The sequence below is a fragment of the Echinococcus granulosus genome (genome assembly GCF_000524195.1).
Source record: "Echinococcus granulosus chromosome Unknown EG_S00023, whole genome shotgun sequence".
Classification (NCBI taxonomy): Eukaryota; Metazoa; Platyhelminthes; class Cestoda; order Cyclophyllidea; family Taeniidae; genus Echinococcus; species Echinococcus granulosus.
The window spans coordinates 362,898-383,584 of record NW_020170403.1 but is presented as its reverse complement, the minus strand read 5'-3'; the positions used below and the strand labels follow the sequence as shown (position 1 = coordinate 383,584).

The 20,687-nt window shown below is 44.5% G+C and overlaps 1 protein-coding gene across 1 annotated transcript; it reads right to left on the bottom strand. All coding sequences in view use genetic code 11, as the record gives it.

Annotated features, from left to right (window-relative positions):
* Nucleotides 1–1,059: 1,059 nt before the first annotated feature.
* On the bottom strand, nt 1,060–12,872 carry EGR_03985 (Collagen alpha-2(I) chain; the record flags this gene model as incomplete). The annotated part of the gene is made up of 20 exons (XM_024493234.1): nt 1,060–1,206; nt 1,426–1,668; nt 1,908–1,997; nt 2,261–2,730; nt 2,815–3,067; nt 3,659–3,712; nt 4,983–5,306; nt 5,693–6,124; nt 6,542–6,595; nt 6,678–7,009; nt 7,133–7,411; nt 7,602–7,719; nt 7,794–8,395; nt 8,752–9,220; nt 9,675–9,839; nt 10,138–10,284; nt 10,742–10,795; nt 11,303–11,416; nt 11,806–11,950; nt 12,679–12,872. The coding sequence occupies 20 exons, from the start codon at nt 12,870–12,872 to the stop codon at nt 1,060–1,062; spliced, it is 4,686 nt and encodes a 1,561-aa protein (XP_024352333.1).
* Between the last annotated feature and the right edge of the window lie 7,815 nt (nt 12,873–20,687).

The following is a 20,687-nucleotide window of genomic DNA, read 5'->3' as shown; positions in this document are numbered from 1 at the left end:
ATGGATGGTTTTTAAAGCACCGACTACATTATGATTGTCGACACAGGCAATAAACCAAAGGAAACGCCGGTGTAGAAGAAGTAGTGCCCACGTGGTGATTTCCCTTTTTTTTTTAACAACGCTATTTCTTTTCTCTCGCAGCATGTTAATTCGGCCAATAGGACAGTGGGAGGATCGCGTTTATGGTTACAAGTTTGAGGTCAAAAGCAATTTTTCATTTATTGAGATCTATAAACCGAAGCTATTGAGGCCTGCTTTTACTTTCTGATGCAACTCGATTGACTTTGCGCCTTCTGTGATTGAACGTATATTATACTGAGTATTAATATGTCTTTGTTGCCTTTGGGGATGTCTCAGGACGCTAAAATCTCACCGAAATCTCTCGAATTGTCGACCTGCAGGAGGACTCGGGGCTGCTGACATACCTGGAGGCCAGGCTACCCGTTTGCGGTACAATGGTGGAGCCTAAAGTTACCTGTTACCAAAAGCAAGAGTTTAGCAAACAATTTAAGCATTACAAGCTACCTTGCAAATTTGTAATGCAATCATATCTACAAGACTACTTTCCGCAGTACCTTGCCAGTTGCCGATTCCCATGTATAAGCTCCTCACTTATACCTTTACGGAACTCCCACCACCAGAACCAAATAAAAAGGAAACATCGGAGCATTAGCCTTGATAAACAGCATCAGACCACATGATTTGAAGGTCGCACAAAAGGGAAGAATCGAGGTAATCATTTACCAACATGGTTCTTTTACTGCCGTACGCAAGCACGTGCACTCATACTTCACTGGCCTGTACAGCACAGTAAGGCACAGGCGTGAAATGTATTTAGCCATACGGTATCACAAAACAAGACGGAGAGAGAAGGGAGAGAGAAAAGAGTGGGAGAAGGAGGGGGGGGGGGGGGGAAGTGGATTCTGGTGTACACGTTGGGGGAATAGGCTGCATATTTGGCGCAAAAAGGAGAATCAATGCGTGGTTTGTTTGTGTTAATTGTTATTCAGGGCTGGTGAGTGAATGAAGCACGGGAAAGTTTAGAGGTTGGAGGATTGTCTAAGAGAAGCAGACCTCGTTGACGTAGTAACCAAGCTGCTGATTGTCCTCGCCAAAGTCGAACATTTTCATGTCGATAATGGGCAGAAGTTCCGGATGGTTGGCAACTAGATCGAAATTAGCTGTCGAGCCGGTCGGTGAGCGGTCCTAGAAAAAATAACACCATCTGACTGTTTTAAAGTTACCTAGCGCACCAGTATTACGTGACAGCATTACAAGTTCAAAATTACTCCCTAAAGACGTTATGGGATTAATTCAGCCCCTGCATTACCCTTTTGGTGAGACTAAAAACCAAATGCTCATCCATTTGTACATATGTTTATCAAAGCCAAAAAGCGCAGAAGTGAAACAGAGGATGAGACGCACCATACAGTCATCCTTGATATTGACCTCCAGTTGGACGAAGCCGCCCTCGCCACGAACTCGTCGATCGAGGTGGGTGTTGATGACCTTGCCATTGAAGAGAAGCAAGTTGGCTGCCAAGTCGTAGTTCTTGTTGCGGCTGTCGTAATAGACAACGGAGCCACGGCACAGTGCCGTAATCGACTGCTCCGCCCGGTGGTGCAGCAACTGGAGGAAGTTAAACTGGTTTCGCGGCGCGTAGTACAACTACAAAGTACGCAAGAAAAAAAGCGAATTCATCTTTATCAACGCAGTCAAGTTTGGCTTCATACCTTCAACCGTTTGAATTTCAAACTTTTAAAGACACTACAAAAACCTACGCCGGTGTGATAATGAGACTTACAAGGCCTCAAAATGCTCCAAGAAATACCTCAAATACCACTTCGTTCCAGCCAGTCTGGCTAACTTATATTTTCGCTTTTGAGTCATCAACTTTTTTGACATACGCGTTGAGTTCCATTGGTGTTCCCTTCCAAAAGCTTGGAGAACCACCAACTGCCTTCGCCACCGCTCTTCCTCAAGTTGACCAGACGGAGCTGCAAAGAACCATAAATGAATCACCGATTAGATAATTAGGACAGATGTATAAGTAACTTTTTTCGTACTGGAGAGCAATTCAGTTTCCTTTGAGCTTTAAGTTTGGAAGCTCAGTTGACCGTCTCCTAACCCATAGCAATGTCTCAATAAACTTTATTTGAGTAAGGTGCAAGAAATCATACAATTCTAAAGGCTCTTTTGCTTGGTATACCGAGAAAAGCCGCACAAAATCACAAATCTTCGGCGGTTTACAAGGACTCACCGCCTTGGATTCAGGTGTAGCATGGACACAGGTCTTGGCGACGCTGCCAGAGAACTTGCACTCCACCTTGATGGCATCGCGACTCGAGCCGAGATTGGGATCGATCCAGTACTCGCCAGAGACGGGGCCGTGCGGCGAGTCTGTGGCTTCCATAATCTCGCGGCAGTGGCGCGCCGGGTAAGCGCGCGTGCCGATGGGACGTCGGTAGTATCGCACCGCTGACTCTAGACTTTCAATGCGTGCGTAGAGGCGACGCAACACCGCACCGATGGCCGGCACGTTGTTGGGGAAGAGGCTGGCATCAGGATCCTTCATATCGTAGAGCTCGTCCTCGTTAATGCTTCTCTTGGTACGACCCGGTTCGAATTTGAAGTAGCCTGCGGTGAGGTCGAGAATCTTTACGGGACCAGGAGGACCGGGGGGACCCTGGGGACCTGGCTTGCCCTTCGGACCGCGTGGACCACCAGGACCTGAGAGCCAATTAATGAAATCAGTGGATTTGGGCCACGATTTTAAATACAGTCAGCAGTCAGATAGGTGAATCATTTACTTACCAACAGGTCCACGAACACCCATAGGTCCCTCAGGACCGGGGGGGCCAGAATCGCCGGGTGGGCCAGGATCACCGGTAGGTCCGGGAGGTCCCTGGGCACCCTTGGGACCGATACGTCCACGTTCGCCCTCTACACCTGTCGGACCGCGCTCGCCCCTAGGCCCGGGCGGTCCCATGGGACCCACCGGACCATAGGCGCCTTTTGGTCCCTTCGGACCTGTCTCTCCCTTCCCTCCGTCTGCTCCAGTTGCTCCCTAAGGAAATAAGAAGATTTATACTTAGATTACGTGTTAACTTGGTTTGACAAGTCAGGTAAAATCTATTCTTTCACACATAACCTGGGTGACTCAAGACTAGATATAGGAAAATTCCTAACATCGTTTCCGCCCGTGTTTAGGATGCCCTATTTTTGTGGCTTGAGCCCCTTTTGGCCACCATATTTGGAGTATCATTAAAGGGGTTACTAACGCGGAAGCACAGTGTAGGGGAACGTATTGTTGTCTGGTAGTAAGCCCTATTGGGACTGGTGATTTTGTTACGATGCTGGCTCAGAGATCTGTGGCTTCTTGGGTTATTCAACCTTAGCAACTGACGGGCTAATAATACCACCAATTTATCGGTTAAATGCATGAACGAAAATTATATTTAGTTGAGATTTCGGTCCGGAACAGTATATTGGCGTTGACAAGCCGTTCAAAAAAGTAATTAATAGTGATTTAATCTCGAGAATGCACCGATATCATTATTACTATCTGCGTAAGCAGATAGCAAATAAGACCGCTTTTTGGATAAAAGATTGGAATGTGGAAAGACGTGTAGCAAAAAGGACTGAAAATGTCACTCACAGGAATACCCTCTGGTCCGACTTCTCCCTCGGGTCCTTTGACACCCGGTGGACCCTAAAATCGAAAATGGTGAAAAGTAATTGGAAAAATTATCAAGGATGATTGACCATCAAGCAGATAAAGTGGATGAACTAAACACGACCAAGAATCAGTTTGATTGAGGTCGCCAAAAAATACAATTTGCCAAAGGTTTTTGGTGGAGTCAAAGCTAAAGTCTCCGCTTGTGAAGACTCTGGTATGGAACACACGTGTTCATCCTTCAAACGAATGGGTGTTTGTTTTATGCTTGATAAGCTGGGTAGGATTTTGCGGTGTACATCAAAAAGGGTTCGTGAGGCATCTGATACAGCTTACTTCAACGAATTCCTTAAATTGGTAGAGACCTGTGAAATTTATGTGATTGTTCAAGTTCACCACTTAACATAGATATGTTTCGGTCCACTGGTGCTCCTCATTATGCTCTGTGTTATTTCCCTCTGATCTCGAGATCGCATAAAACACCGGTTAACTCTGAAGAATTTGGAGGCAGTGAATCAGTAGAAATGTTTTGAAAAGTCGGTTATGTTAACTAATCACATAGGTACAGGTGCATCAGGTTGCATACGAAGAAGTGGGAGTTGCAGCTGATTAAAACGGATGGAGATCAGAATGCCGAGAATTGGTTCACGACCAGATCGACTGGGAAAGGAAAGTTGGGGTTCTTTTCGCATGCATTAACTGATGACATAACACAAACGAATAGTCTAGTCATCAGTTAGTCCCAAACGATCTACGCACTACTCACTCCACATCTCCAAAGTGCTTCCCATTTCATATTCAGCCCAGAAGACTACGCTTATTGTGTGCGCGTCATTAACTGGGAGTGGGTTTATTTCGATTTGCCCACTTACTGAAGGTCAAATAACAAGTACAGCAGCAATCTCTCTATTTAATGAAACTCAATACAGTCGAAAGGGGTTCCCAAACTTTGGTTTTTGAAAAATAGGCAGGGCTGGCTAGTCAGATGTTAAGACGGAAGTGCTATCTATATTCTTAAAAAAGACATGGTAAGTCCTTGTATCTCACACCGATAAGCTTTAAGATAGGCGACAGATGACACTTCTCTGTGTCTTGACAGTAGCGCCTAACAATCACGTGATTGTATTTGAATTAGACAGTTGGGAAGTAAAGTTGTGGGAGAAACTTAAGTGGCTAGAGCTGTGTGCTTGCCTGCTTCTAAAGACAGAGTGTTGACGGTGATTTTTTTTAACAAATAACGTACTTCGACGCCTAAAACTGCTTGGATTGAATTCGCATAGAAGAAAAGCAAAACAACTCATCTGACCTGTAATCCAGCCGGTCCAGGGGGTCCTCGCAGTCCAGGTGGTCCACTCAAACCTCGAGGTCCGGGGTTTCCAGTCTCTCCAGGTGGACCCTGAGGTCCGGGTTCACCCTTGGGGCCCTTGCTACCACGAGGACCGGGCAAGCCCTGGGGACCTGCCTGTCCGGCAGGTCCCTGAGGACCCTGCGGACCCGGGGGACCACGAGGTCCCGGCTTTCCTTGAGGACCCGTATTGCCGGGGGCACCATCTTCACCAACTGGACCAGGACTACCCCTTCCACCGGGGATACCACGGGCTCCTTGTGAACCAGGAGGACCCAAGGGACCCTAGAAATAAAAAGAGGAAATGGCGACTTCTGAATTTTGGGTTAGTCAGCTTCCACAAGTTTACATACTTGAAGGAATAAGCCCATTCAAACATAGATGATTATAAACTTGCTTCAAATTTATATTGTTTAATTGCTAAAAATGCTTAAATATCTACGCACTTTTAATTGCTTTAAAAGAATATGTGGAAGTTGCATAGTTTCCAGGATGAATATTCTCCAAAAGTAATCACAAACTTAGGTGGACATTTAAAATTAACGTCGCGACGTTACAACAACCAACAACCAGGACCATTCAAAGTAAAGGTATGCAAGAACAGCAATTCTTGATTTCCGTTACTTTATTTATGAAAGACACAATTTCGATGACCTAGTCGATAGACTTACCGTAGGACCTTGAGGCCCAATAGGGCCTTCCATTCCAGGGTCGCCAGGAGGACCAACTTGACCAGCAGGTCCATCTGGACCCTTTCGGCCTTGAGGACCTTGGTTACCAGGGCTGCCTTCGTAGCCAGGAGAACCGCGGGGTCCCTGTTGTCCCTTGTCTCCGGGTTCTCCCACAGCTCCGGCGGGGCCGGTTGGGCCTGGGTTGCCGGCAGGTCCGGTGAGACCCATGGAACCCATGGGGCCCATAGGGCCAGGGCTGCCTTGCGGACCCTCACGACCACGGTCACCCTTCGGTCCGCGCTTGCCGATTGGTCCAGGGGCACCCTCCATACCCATTGGTCCGGGCAGACCGGAGGGACCGGTGAGACCATCTGGGCCTATCAGGCCCATGGGGCCTGGCTCACCCGGCTGACCAGGTGCTCCCGGGGGCCCCTGAGATGAGGGAATATCAAAATACATATATATAAAAGTGGGTACCACTTTTCCTCTTAAAAGATTATAAGGAAAAAAGATTGCAGATCTGAACGTTCGAATAACATTTTACCCCCCATTCAAAGGAAAAAAAGAGATCTTTTTAATGAAACGAAACCTCTCCGAGTGAACCTATTCTTTTATCAAAAGGTTGCAGACCAAAAGATCCAGAACTTCGATCTTCAAAGAAAGCTAACTTCAGTTCTCAAAACCATTTTCCTGGATCCATTAATAATCTATGCGTTTTAACTGAATGCACCGAGTCAAAATTGGATCGTGCAAAATGTGTATTCTTCTCTCCAAAATGCATCAAATTCAGTCGCAAGAAACGAATCTTTGCAAGAAAATGATCATAAAGGAAAGCGCAAAGGTTCCCACCTGAATACCGGGCATTCCGGCACTACCGATGGGTCCAACAATACCTCTCGGACCCTAAAAAATAAACAGGAAAAGGATAGTAGATGTCCCATCTACAGATGTGTCACGACTTCTGTCCGTTTTGTAGCAATTCTACCTGAGGTCCAGGAGGTCCCTTCTTCCCTTGAGGTCCGGGGGGTCCGCGTTCGCCCTTCTCGCCATCAAATCCTGGCGCACCAATGGGCCCGGTAGGGCCCGAACGCCCGCGCGAGCCACGGGATCCGGGTGGACCGACGGTACCCATAGCACCATCGGGTCCCTTGGGACCCTTCTCGCCTTGAATACCCTGAGCGCCTCTTGGACCAAGGGGACCTGTAAGGAGTCGTAGAAACTCGCTAGAAATGCTAAAAATGGTTCCATTACCTTTGTCTTTGGAAGTGGCCTCGGGAGGGAGGAGGCTACCAATCCAAATGGAAATAGATTGAATGACTGAAAATATTTGTCCTTAATTAAGCATTGCTAAGCTAGCTAATCTCCTTTAAAATGATTTCAGGATGATAAACCAGTTTACTGCCTAAAAGATATTTTTCATTTCACCAAAGCAGTTCCTACCCGGAGGTCCAACCTGTCCCAGAATTCCAGCATCACCACGATAGCCCTTAGGACCTGTGGGTCCGACTTCACCATCGGGTCCAGTCTCACCCTTGAAGCCCTCTGGACCAGCAGGACCAGGCATTCCGTCAAGGCCGAGATAGCCCCGAGGACCACGTTGGCCAGGGGGGCCGCGGTTACCGCGTTCACCCTTAGGACCCTTGTCACCCTTTGGTCCATCCTTGCCTTCTTTGCCTGGGTCTCCGGTTGGACCCTGTTGGAAAAAATTAAGAATTTCTCCTGAGTACAAGAGAAATTATTTTTGAAATACCAGTGAACACAAAACTCAGCCAAATAAGCTGTATGCAGTTTGTTCACTGTATCCTGTTTGAGGGAGCATAAAACTTAAAAAGAAGACTGAATTACTAATTATTACAAGAACCTACACGAGGACCAATTGGACCAGGTGAACCCTCAGGACCGGTGTCACCTGCTGGACCAACAGGACCCGTCATTCCAATCGGTCCACGAGGCCCAGGAGGCCCGATTTCACCGGGCTCACCACGAGGTCCGGGGAATCCCTGGGGACCTTGCCGACCCATGGGTCCCTGTAAGAAAACGGATGATAATATTAGACAACCCGTCACCATCATAATTTTGCAAGAGTCCCTTCCCAACTTACAGCAGGACCAGGAAGACCACTGGGACCAGGATGACCCTGAAAACCTAGCTCTCCAGTCGGACCTGGAGGACCCGGAGGACCGGTAGCGCCCTTATCACCCTTCTCTCCAGCAGGTCCGACCTTTCCCTGTATGCCACGAGGGCCGGGAGCTCCATGCTGTCCCTGTTCACCATCAGCACCAGGAGGTCCAACAGGACCAGTCTCACCCTTGTCGCCCTCGCGTCCTTGAGGGCCGGCTGGGCCAGTGGGTCCGGGGTCACCGAGCAGACCCTGGGGACCAGCAGGTCCCATGAGACCGGGAGGACCCTGAAGTCCGCGATCACCACGGGGACCAAATGGACCAGATTTGCCAGGCTCACCCTTCTCACCCTGAGGACCCATAAGTCCCATAACACCAGGGGAGCCTCGGCTGCCCTTGAGACCCTTCGGACCCGCCTCGCCAGGGACACCGACAGCTCCAGGCTTGCCGGTGTCACCCTTAGGGCCCGAGATGCCCACAATGCCTCGCGCACCTTTTACCCCCCTGGGTCCAGGTAAACCGGGTTCGCCTTTCTGACCCTCAGGACCAGTATCTCCTTTAAGGCCCATCTCTCCCTTTGAACCTGTCATGGGAAGGTAACTAGAGATGAATCAACTCTCCATTGTGAGAGCACAGGTTTAAAAATGGGATTTTCCTATTTGGATCAATTCATGTAACATATTAGGGTATTCAAGTGAGTAATTTTTACGGCAATAAACAACTGAAGGAATATACTTTAATTCACACCATAATTTGCTATTACATCTCCTTGCAGGTCAATTGTCCCATTTAGAAGTCAGCATTTCAAATGGCCTTAACGCGCAGGTAGTTTAAGCCATCCATTTACTAAATTCCAAGATTTCACAACTCTGTATACAGCTTCTAAATATATTGACTAATTTTAGGAAGTAGATGTCAGTAGCCTTTACTAAAACTAACCGGGATAGCCAGGACGGCCTTCAGGACCAGTAGCGCCGGGAGGTCCCTGCTTTCCGGGAGGACCAGGAGGTCCAACTACACCCCGAGGACCGGCAGGACCCTCTGGACCAGCGGGACCAGGTGGACCCATGGGACCAGGCATTCCGGTAGGACCGGGTTCACCCACCTCGCCCTGAAGGCCGACGGGTCCTCGACTTCCAGTCTTACCCCTGGGGCCAAGGGGACCCTGCAGACCCGGTGGACCGCGAGGACCGTATGAGCCCATGTCACCTTGGTCACCAGCGTCACCAGTGGGACCGCGAGACCCCTCTTCACCAGGAGATCCTTGTTCTCCTACTGGGCCGGGTGGACCACGAGGTCCCCTGAGGCCTTTGGGACCCATCAACCCTGAATCACCAGGCAAACCATCTGGGCCTTTGGGACCTGCGGGACCGGGGTCACCGCGGTCGCCGTCTCGACCCGTCTTGCCCTGAAATGCAAACAAAGATCAATAAATCCATCTATACTGGCAAAAACCTTTTGTGGTGGGGATACAATCGTACCGATATTTAACATTAATTTTACTATTTGTGTACATAAGGCTGATCCCTAAATTACTACTTGCAAAACCTAAAAAGAAGTTATCTCCAGTTCATTCACGATAAAATCTATGGCACTGATTAAAATATACTCAAAATGTTGCCTCATTCTATTATCTTTCGCTCATCCTATTTTTACTCCCAGTTTCAAATATATACTTGCCATGAATTGAATCGACTCCAATTTCCCTTCATCGCAAATTTTCATTAATAATGTCAAATTTTCGAATAAACCATATTTGCTTGCTCAATGAAAATCGTGGAACACACTTAGAAATAAGCGGTGCTTAGAGTACACTTCTTAAATATAAATCCAGTTGGAGAGCCTTTGAGTAACTAACTCACTCTAGGTCCGGGGAAGCCAACAGGACCCATGGGACCTCTCCGACCTTGAAGACCGGTGTCACCCTGGGGACCAGTCTCCCCCTTGAGACCAGGAGGACCCATAGGGCCGTCTGGACCTGTGGGACCCGTCAAACCTCGGGGTCCATGCACGCCTCTGAGAGACTCCTGGGATGAGGAAAGAAAGGAGATAATTCATTGGTTGATTGGTTAGATACTACTTTTTCGCAAAAATGATTATTTATTCCATCGGAGTTTAGAGAACATTTTCTGATAGAACATGATAATTAAGAATAATATAAGATTTTCAGGGTTCTCCGACCAATAGATTTGACCCCAATCAATTTGTTTCACAGTCTCACAGCATGGATATAACTACGCAAGGGGATGGAATACATTTAAAATATGTTGCAGATAGTAGGCACCTACAGAACTCATGCAATTTAGATGGTGTAAATAGACATACCAGGTGCTGTTGAAGCAGCTGTCTGAAGTGGGCAGCACGTGCATTTGCGCCACCACCGATGCCCAAATTAAGCGGCACCACAAAGAGCGAGCCCGTGGGACCAGGGGGACCCTGTTCTCCGTCCGGACCTCGTGGACCCGGTTTACCCTGCAACCAAGGCAGGCAATGAGCCAATTTTTCTCATCTAAATCCTGTTCAAAAGCTCTGCTTCTATAGCATTCCGGGACATTTCTTTAAATGGGTTATAAATGCAAACCATTAATTAGATTAATGATAGTAAAAAACGTTGGAAGTGCCTTAATCCGGAAACCGAGCAGCATGGGTAGGTTTCCACCTTTCCTTAGAGAAACATCATTGATAGGTAAATCTTCTAAAAATGCTAAAAATAACTAGCACATTTATTAAAATCTATCTTTTGTGTTAAAGGTAAAGATCTAATTTAGTCGAGGAGCGTTTTGCGGCAGACATTACCCCTAAAAACAGCAGCTGTTAAAAAATGCTCATTTATTTTGTGACGCATCGTAGCACACACAGTTTCAGGGGTTTTCAGTGAAATAAAAGACTAGCTAACAAAAAACATGCATTAAAGAATTGCAACACTTACGGGTTCACCTTTTTCACCAGGTTCTCCGGGGTCGCCCTGTTCTCCAGGTTCACCCTAGAATCGGTGTTATGCTGGTAAATCAATCATGCAAGCAGGCGATTAATCGTAGCACATCTTATTGAGCCTCATAATGCCAAATTGCCGTGATAGGGAGTTTTGCTTATAGCACAGGGTTTGAAAGCAGCCACTGCGAAGCTATACTAATTACGTAGCCTTGCTCCATAATGGAGGAGCGAATGCGAACTTTCAACAGTACGGACTTATCTTAGTATGCTTTGGCAGGACAAAAAGTCGTAAGTCTAGCACCCAACTTTGATTAGGACCATAAGTAAAGAGTGAAAGAATTCGAAGTTATTAAAAAAACATTAAGCTTACCTGACCCGGAGCCGGCCTTTCCGATGGCTAAAATGCAAAATACTGAACTCATTTTCATGCGAAAACATGAACCGTAAGTCAACGCCCATTAAAAGTACATAAATTCAATGAGTGAGAAAAAAATAAAAGGTACCGCCGACAGCGATGAATTTACTCCAGATTTTGCCCTTGAATAGCACAGCTCACCTCATCATTCATCATGGCATCGTCAACGTCGGTGGGACAGTCAGGAGTGTAGATGAGGCACTGCTGCTCCAGACTCCGGTCTCCCAGCACCAACATCAGGTCTTGCAAGACACCCTGGAAAAGTCGTAGAATGCATGGACGTTATCATCCCCAGATAACAGTTGATGTTTGACTCTCTATGAGAGGAATACAAACTGTGATACTTGAAACCATTACAGCTTTAGACTTCATTTATTTATTCTTTTATGTTAGAGCAGTAAAAAAGTACGCTAAAAGTTGGCCTGTTCAAATTTGACGATTAGAAATTTCAAGCCTTTCGGAGAAAAAGCGTTAATAGAAGCAGCCTCTAATGCGTGCACTACTAGTAGTAAGGCAAAAATATGCCAAATCTGCCTTATCAGTCTACACACGATGAGAAAGTGTGGAGATTCATCAAACTCTTCGAAATTGTATCAAAGTGAATAAAACTGAAAAAAACGGAGGTAGGAGCTAGCGGAACTCACATTAAAGCCATGGGGAAGGAGGCTAAGGGTGTTGCGTTTGTCGATAAATTTGACGGGAAGGACGATGGTGGATTCCTCCACCGCCTTGCAATCAACGGCGAGGCGCACACGACCATCCTTGAAATTCAATCCAACGCGATGCCATCTGAAAACAAGGGGATTACCTTTTCAGAATTGTTCACCTCCAAGATGGATCTCACTAGGATTTCCCACTTATACACGAATTCCTATGAGTAACAGCAACTGCTGGAATATCAAGTTATTAATATTTTCATCCCAACATTGATGTTAAATTGGATCAAGTTCTCTGAAAAGTTAAGCTCATCCGCACCCATTGAAATCTCCTAACGAATAAAAAAACTCCCGTGATTGGCAATCATATGGGTTTTAAAGCATAATTTAAAAGGAGACAAGGCCTTAAAATTCGTATGCTACGATCTGAAGAAAATAGTACAATATAAACCATTGATGGGGATATTAAGGTCCCCTCAATAACAAATTTCAAGGAGATATCCCTGTCCTGCCTTTCACAAAAACAATTGGAAATGGGCTGTTTAAAAAATACTTGAAGCTAAAATGTGTTTGATTATTTGTAAGCGATGTTTTAGGAAGAATTTACAGAGTTTTACAAATAACATACTGCTTACAACCCCTGTGTTACTTGACATAAGATCTGTATATGGGATTCTTGAATTGTTCAACGCATTATCATCCAAACAGAAGTTGTCCACTCCAAGTTTTAACGCTAATATTAGAACTTCAAAAATTTTTTTGGAATAAATCGTAGATTGCATGCTTGACGATGGATAATGCCTTGGGAATTGACATCACTGAAATCAACCTCAGTGAACATTTACACATGCTTTCACTCACTCATTATCATCGAGAGCGGGTCCAATCTTCTCGGAGTGGATTGCGGTACCGCTGGTAGAGATGCGAGCTGCCCTAACGCCAGCCGCAGCTTCCTGGTAGGCCACCACTACCTGCTTATCAACACCCACGGAGAGGAGGACTCGACCCTGCGAGCTGTAGATAATGAACAACTCGCCCTTGTATCCCGGTTTCATCTTCAGCGTGAAGAACACCGAGACTTCTGAAGTCCACGCCTCTTTAATGCGGAAATTTATGACCGTATCAATTTGAGACTCTAAATTCCTGAGAATTTTTTTGGGTTTTACAGTTGCTTGTAAGCAGATTAGATTTATAGCACTTGGTCCATGAATTTTACTGGGAATTCGGAAGAATGTGTTAAACAGGATTCTACACCTGTCGCAACACACCCTTCTCAGTTACTTTGTTCAATTTTTGTAAATAGTGAATCCAACTAAGTTCCAAAATTTCACATTACACAATTGAATAAGGTGTGTTCTTCCGAAACTTCCCTCATGGATTTGTCGCCCAATTAATCTGTGTCTTATTGCAGCAAGAAATTAAAATCAATCCGCTTCCTCATTACCGACAATTACTTTCTCATAATAAGTGACATCTGCTTTCGAGAGAATGAAACTCTATATGTTGCTCAAATACAGCTAGTGGTGCATACCAGTGTTAACTAGGAGATCCGCAAGGAGTTTCTTCATCCCAAGTTCCTTGAGAATAAGGTAACCTGGACGAAACTCGTCCGGAATGGGCTGTTTAACGGAAACTTCATCTTCTATCGGCACCTGACCGCACATGCCCGCCGTGATATGGACGTTGGCCTGATCACCCAGGTTGAAGGCGGCCAGCAGGTCCACAGAACCTAAGGAGAAGGTGGAAAAAACTCACTTTTAATGCTAAAGAAATTGATTCCACTGTACACAAGCCCATGACTTACAGCCTGCAAATTATGCCTAAAGTACTCCAAATAGCTAGATAAATTTTACAAATTATAAGTAATCGTAATGTTGTAGTCCTAAAGAAGCCTTAGATTTGTTCCTCTCAAAAGAACTTTAAACTGCCACCTTTTCTCTGATAATTTCAACAAAAGTTCCTTTTGTCTTCCAAAAGTTTCCATTTATCCAACAGGTCTGAAAGATAACAAAACTTCCTAAAACCATATTTAAGTTCGTTGCTTCATAATAAGCATATCAAGGGAGCAACGAACTTGATTGTTACGTTGACAACTAAACCTTCTGGCATTTTCGTAGTTCAACAGAAATGCTAGACAAATCAACCAAAATTTCGCCTTAATTTTGAACACAAACAGGCGCGGAGCTGAGACTCCATCGATGACAGCAACCGGTGTTTCCTGTCGTTATGGTGCCACATAATTTTGAAGCATTAAAAGCAAGCCCAACAGATTAAACATCTATTATGAAATATTTGCCCCGGGCTTGCCTTGTGTATTTTAAACTTTTCGACCCGCTACTTGTCGTGGAAGCCCAACCAAAGGAAAAATCAGCCTGAAAAGGCAGACATTCAAGGAAATATTGGGGCTTTTGAAATAATGGGCTTTTGAACAATACGTTCCCTATTTTGCACTTTTGCAGTAAAGCAGCAGCAAAACGACACTTATTATTGTTTTTATTCTCACACTCAAATAGGAGTGGAAGTCGATGGTAAAAAAGCACAAACTTTGAAAAATTACACTTTTAAAACTATTCCCGAAAAGGATTAGCACGTAGTAGCATGAAGCCGAAAAAGAGGAGACCAAAAGCAATAGAGAGACCGTTACCCACTTTCAGGTAAGTCCAAAAGGAAGGTTCTGGCGGAGACAGCATTAGGGAGTATGAGGAGGAATAAGAGAAGTAGGATGGCTAGCCATGTTGACCATGACCGCAGAACCCGCGAACGGCAATTTTCACGTCGCATGGTTGCCGACACGCGAAAGGGCAGCTGCGCAGCGCGACTAAAATCCGGCTGCTGGGCCCAACTGCTCTCGTCACGGGTACTGCAAGTGGGCTCGCTCTTGCTACCCCACCTCGAGCACTCTGATGGACGCTTTCTGCCTGCACGCATGCACACTCGTGCACGCACATGCACGCTCGCATCCAATAGATCGATGCCGAACATGTGCGTGTGTGTCTGTCCCTGTCCCACATTCGGGGGCTCACTCGGCCTTGCACGCTTGAACGCGCCCACGCACGCACGTGCACTTGCACAACGCACATGTGCCCTAGAAATGTCGACCAATCAGCTAGGCGTGTCCTTCCAAAGATCGTCACAAATAGACAGCTCAATGGCATTTGTTCGAGTCCCAGCAACATCCCCCCTCCCACTCGCCTCATCATTCATGTGTAGTACAAACTGTCACCTTATTGCAATTTTTAATAGGGATGCGTTAAAAAGTGAGCGAGTGTTCTTTACCAGGTTTTGAAGTGCCAAATGCATAGTTAAGAGTTTTGGTTCACTTCCACCGGAAGACCCTCTCGCTTGTTATGCCTTTGTTATATTGGAGAAAGGAATAAAGATAGCCGGAGCGATTTCATTAACTGTCACTACAGTAGCCATTCACTACGTGAAGGTGGAACTGCCTGCGTATGAGAAAGTAGCCGTCGTGACGATCGTCCAATCGATCTTGGGACACGTACAAGTCATCTTGACCTACTTTTGTCGGGTTGGCACACATTTGCGGTTGGTGGAGCGGGTAGGTTGCTATGGCAGCGCTTCCAGGAGCGCGCAAGCCGTGTGGCTGCCCCACGATTGGGCCGATTGGAAGCTGACATCGTTTTTAATTGGTCAGGGCCTTAGTGTTGGTTCTATATACACACGAAGTAGATGTTTTGTGGCACAAATCGGAGCTTGTTTTGATCATTAGGTAGCAACGGCTTGAATAGCATTAATGGTCACTAGCGGGCTAAGTTGTGGAAAAATATTTTGTGGCCATTTGGCTCCTTATTTTACAGGTTGTTTTTTTACTAATTGCACGTCCAAAGGCGTTCGGTAAGTAAAGGTTTCCAGAATCTGTTTTAATCATCATTTTTGTCTTCAGTCTCATTTCCATACTTTCGGACTGGCTTAGTAATCTCAATTTATGCAAAGTACGATTAAATATTTGGTAGAAAATAATGTTTTGTGAGAAATAATAGGAAAGAATCAAATCGAACTACTTACTGGTTTTTTAACTTTGTAGAAAGCACTGCTACTTATAAATTTAAGTAAAATTGTTTTTATTACTTAGCATATCTTTTTAAATGATCTACCTACTAAATATCTGAAATGTTCAATAAAAATTGCTGCAGTTTTAGTGAAAATTTTAAGACTCAGCTAAAAAGCACTTTAAATGAAATCATTTTGGGAAGCCAACAAGTTAAAATGTCAGACTTAGTGGTTGATAATTTCCGTGACATTTACTACAGGGAAGTTAAGGGCGCTTGAAAGGGACTTGACAGAGTCGCTTTTTGTGTCTGACCGGGATTTGACACAAGAATAAGCCAAGGTTGCTTGGTAATATATTTTCGCTAGTTTAGAGCAAACAAAGGTGCCAAACCGACTAGAAATTTGGTTATTCGACAGATACCCATAGAAGTAGTTTCTGATCACTCGATTTCGATATAGTAATCAGGAGACTGATGCACTTGAAGTAATTAGTTTCGCATGCAATTACTTAGTGCGGTAAAATCGCCAAACGATCACGCAAATTTAGTGGGTTTTGCCTGAAAATGTGCTTTCGAGAAGTAATTACAGCATATTTAATGATCATTATAATACTCAAGAATTTAATATTCCTGTTCTTTGAAATCTTCTTTTGCTTAGTTTTCATTGGTGCAGATTTAAGCCTTTTGGCTCATTTAAAACTTTCTCTTATGGCCTTGATTAGTTGAACCCACGAAGTTCTACTCTTACTACGGATTATGAAATCAAATGGAGTACTTAGGGTGAAGTCTGCTTTAAAAAATGCAATCTGTGCAAGCTTGTGTATAAATGTGGAAATAGCCCAAGGAACCCTTGAAGTCACACGCTAAATGCGAGCAGTCCTTAGCTCTGACACCTTGAAATGACCTAAGTGGAGTTCAAAAATGACTGGAAAACCCTAAAATTCCTCTCACAAAATGACGATGGCTAGATTTTAAGCTAGCAAAAAAAATTTGGACGCTTGTGACTACAATGTCTTACCGTACCATGTAAAGGCGAGTTCTCGATCTATCTAGGGGCACACGATTATGCGAATTTGAAAGTCGGGATGGATTTGATCAATCATACATTGTCGAGGAGGATAGTCACATCTCCATGGATGATCTCAACTTGTAGCTGATGGCGATGCAGCATAGATTGCCTAGAATATGGCTAATGACGTGAGACTCCCGAAGTGAACGGCGGTGGGTGTATCTCAAATCGCACTTGAAGCAGCACAAATTTTGATGTCAATACTGGAAAATAAGGTTAGCTTACTTGAATAGCAGCATTAAAGGAACCTGTTCGTTGAGAGAGTCTCGGAGAAGAAGTGATCATCGCATCCCACAAATTATTCGATTTTAGAACCTAAAAATGCATAAACTCTCCTCAGATTATAAGTGTCTTGCATCAATTTTGTTATTTTTACCTCAGTTAACCTGTTTGCTGCATGATATTGTGCAATCGCTTATCATAATCTAATGAAGAACAGATGTCTCACATATGTGACGCTATGGGACTAACTAATCTAGAAAATGCTTTTACCATAAACTGGAGGAGGACAGGAGGCACTGGTCGCATGGGCAGCGTGAGCAGGCTCCCATGCTACATGTCTGCATTAACCGTCTAAAGAACTATATCAATTCAACAAGGTTATACGGCACTTAAACTCTCTTGTAAGTGATCGACGCAAAGAATTGCGCTGGAAGCAAAATTTGTAAATAAGCCCTTTGCTGGAGGTACAGAATCGTTTACGTTGGAAAGTTATCTGCTACTATCCGTTCGAAAAAATGTGGGAGGCGTTTTGGTCAAATTAGTCAGGAAACACTCATCGTGCACGTAAAGAAGATAGCCGGGCCTGCAGACTGTCACCGAACTCGTCGTACGGAATTTCGTGTACAGAATTGAAAAGTTTTCTTGCAAGCTAAAGAAAGTACTTATCAAGAACCAACAGAATGTTGGAAATATACCTTTCACCCACTTAACCTTTGATCTCGGGGCTGATGACCGGGATATGCGAGGTGATGGTATGGTTAACTAGGATAAATGGGACGTAAAATGTTTTATTAATTACTATTCTGATTAGCCAGCAATTAGTGACGTAAGAGACAAACCGATTTTTATTGTTTCGGACATAACTGCATTGATGCGATTCTTCTTCGAAAGTCCTTGGGAATTTTCCTCATGCCACTGTTGTGCGCACTGCACAAAGTCGAGCAGACAACATTGAAGATGCTCTGGCTAGCATTTCGGTGACATGTACCGAACAGTATGCCATGGCAACATGTACAAGTGTTTTTGGTGCTCTTAGCGGTTTTTATAAATAAATAATTGTAACACCTTAATTATTGTTTGACTATCGGTTTTGGTAACGGACCACGTGGGAACTCCGCCGTTGTACGTACGCCGGGTGGCGTAGCTTTTGAGCCGTGCCAGAGGCCCCCAAGTTCTTCTGTACATGTACAGTGTATAGTCTGCCCAAGTATAATGCCTTCTTTCTACTTCAGAAAAGTCTCGACGCGCCACATAAACGACGGGTATACAATGACTGTGGGATCTAAACATTTTGATGATATTATGCACACCGTAATGCCTATTATCTTACTGTTAATCGCATTCCAGAGTGACAGTGGACATGTAACGGAACCAAACTCTTTATTTTAGCAACTGTTATTAAACTACCCTTACATATTTCCCAAATTCTCAGAAGGCCAATTATTTCCCTGTCTGTAATGATGCATTTGCAGAATATTTAGAGTAACGCGGACATATAGTGGAGTAGTTAGCTTGAAAACTGTTGCACCTGTTGGAATGTCAAATTACTTACGATGATATGCCTATCTGCAAGCTGCTTATTACTGGCTGATCTACTCTGAAAACGTTTGTTTATGCATGCAAGATAGGCTATCCTGATGTTGTTTACCGTTCCCATTAATTACTGCAGTTATTCGCACCACAAAACAACTTTCCTCCGCCTAAACTACCAACTAACTTCTCGGAAGTCATGATCCCGTATGCGCAAACAGTGCTGCCAATTTCTTTAAAGGCTTTGACACGAAAAAGCAAGTTTCGCACCTTCGTGGTCAATTTCGTGCCGAGTTGAACGGTCAACCTAGAAAACGTGCTAGGTCAGGGTTTCGACTGAACCAAATAAAGTGTGTCGACTGAACATGCGATGATGACAGGCCTGACGACCGCGCCATGTCCGGTCAACCCAGAAATAAAATTTTGGCTCTTGTGGTGATGTCTGGATTAACATATGCATATTTCAATTCTAGAAATCAGCATACCGCTTTGGTAATTTAACCAACCCGGAGAACTTTCCATTTCCAGGGTAAAGAAAGGCAGAAAGGGTCACATGTAAGAGACCTTATTTTCTCTCACATTCTGGTTGAGTGTAACATTCCACTTGGTTAGCGATGATAGCATCTCAAAGCAGATAGACATTTGCCAAATGCTGAATGTTTGATTCTACATAACTGCACTGGTCCAGGATGCAATCAAATAATGTCAAATTGGGTCCCTACTTTCATGTAATTGAAATTGTGTTTTTAACGCAAAGTAATGTGTTGCTATACTCCTCCTTCTGTCTCTGCGCTCGGTTCATTTTCCTCGTAAGCGCCTAAAATTTTATTTTTGGCTGGTCCATTTGCTACCAGTACCATTCACGTCTGAGCTCGGCGTCACAAATATGCGACATGAATTTCTATCAGCTCATGATATATAATAATTGGTTTCACCCAATTTTTTTGTCAACAGACTGGTCGGATTTACAACGACAATTAGGTAAATAAAGTAAATTACTACATTTCTCTTTAATTTTGAGCGGCATTGACTTAAGTTGGTCGTTTCTTTAGTGAAGTTTGATAACCGACTTCCCTCTGAGGATCAAGCGGTGAACGCCTTGATGCCATACTGAATAAAAACCCTTTGATCATTTACAAATCCACCCTAAATTACCCGAATTTGTGAAAGTAAATAATCAACAATGCTGGAGCGATGGAAACACCCTATCATTGGGATCCTAAACATTGAACCGTTTGTTTCAGATGTGATGTATGTTTACTTGGCAAAATAACATGAAAATTGTTTGAGGATTTCACTTTTAGGAAAAAGTGGTGAAATCGCTAAACCAGATTATCTATTCTCAGCAGTTTTGCGCATTCATAACCTCCATTCTGGGTTCTTGGATCCGTACGAGTGCCTCAATCACTGAACACGGAGGAGAAACTCCTAACAGAAGCCGCATCGTATGGGACAGTATTAACCATTTACAAAGAAACTTTAAAATGCAGTGATCTCAATGCACTAGTAAAATGGTTACTTTGAATTGAATAACAAATTCTATAGAGTGAATGGAGGTCTTAATGACCCCATTCTCCCATTGGTAGACAGTCTAGTTCCAGCCACGTATACACATGTGCAAACAACGCACGACCTGTAAGGCCAAGAGGGTCGAAGATTAATGACATGCTAATGAGGCGAACCCTGGTCTCAACTTACTCATCGTCTCTAGTCAATGGGCCTGCATCATTGTCGCCTTCGCAATTCTTGTTGCCCGTTTTAATTAGGTATAATACTAGGGCAACTCTTCCGCTACTCCTTAAGACCTTATCCACGTGTTGCGATGCTCTTAAGAGAAACCCAGGCACTATAATTATGCAAGGTGTATCTCTTTACTAGGGAAGTTTAACTAGTGAGCAATAAGTTAACTCTACCCTCGAGTACTTTTCAACTTTGAGAAAAATCAGAGCTTTTGGTCAAGATAAAGTGCGTAAAAGTAGCGGTTTGACTTGAAGGACTCGATAGGCTTCGGGAAGATAGGAAGGGGTGAGGATTAAGAACGA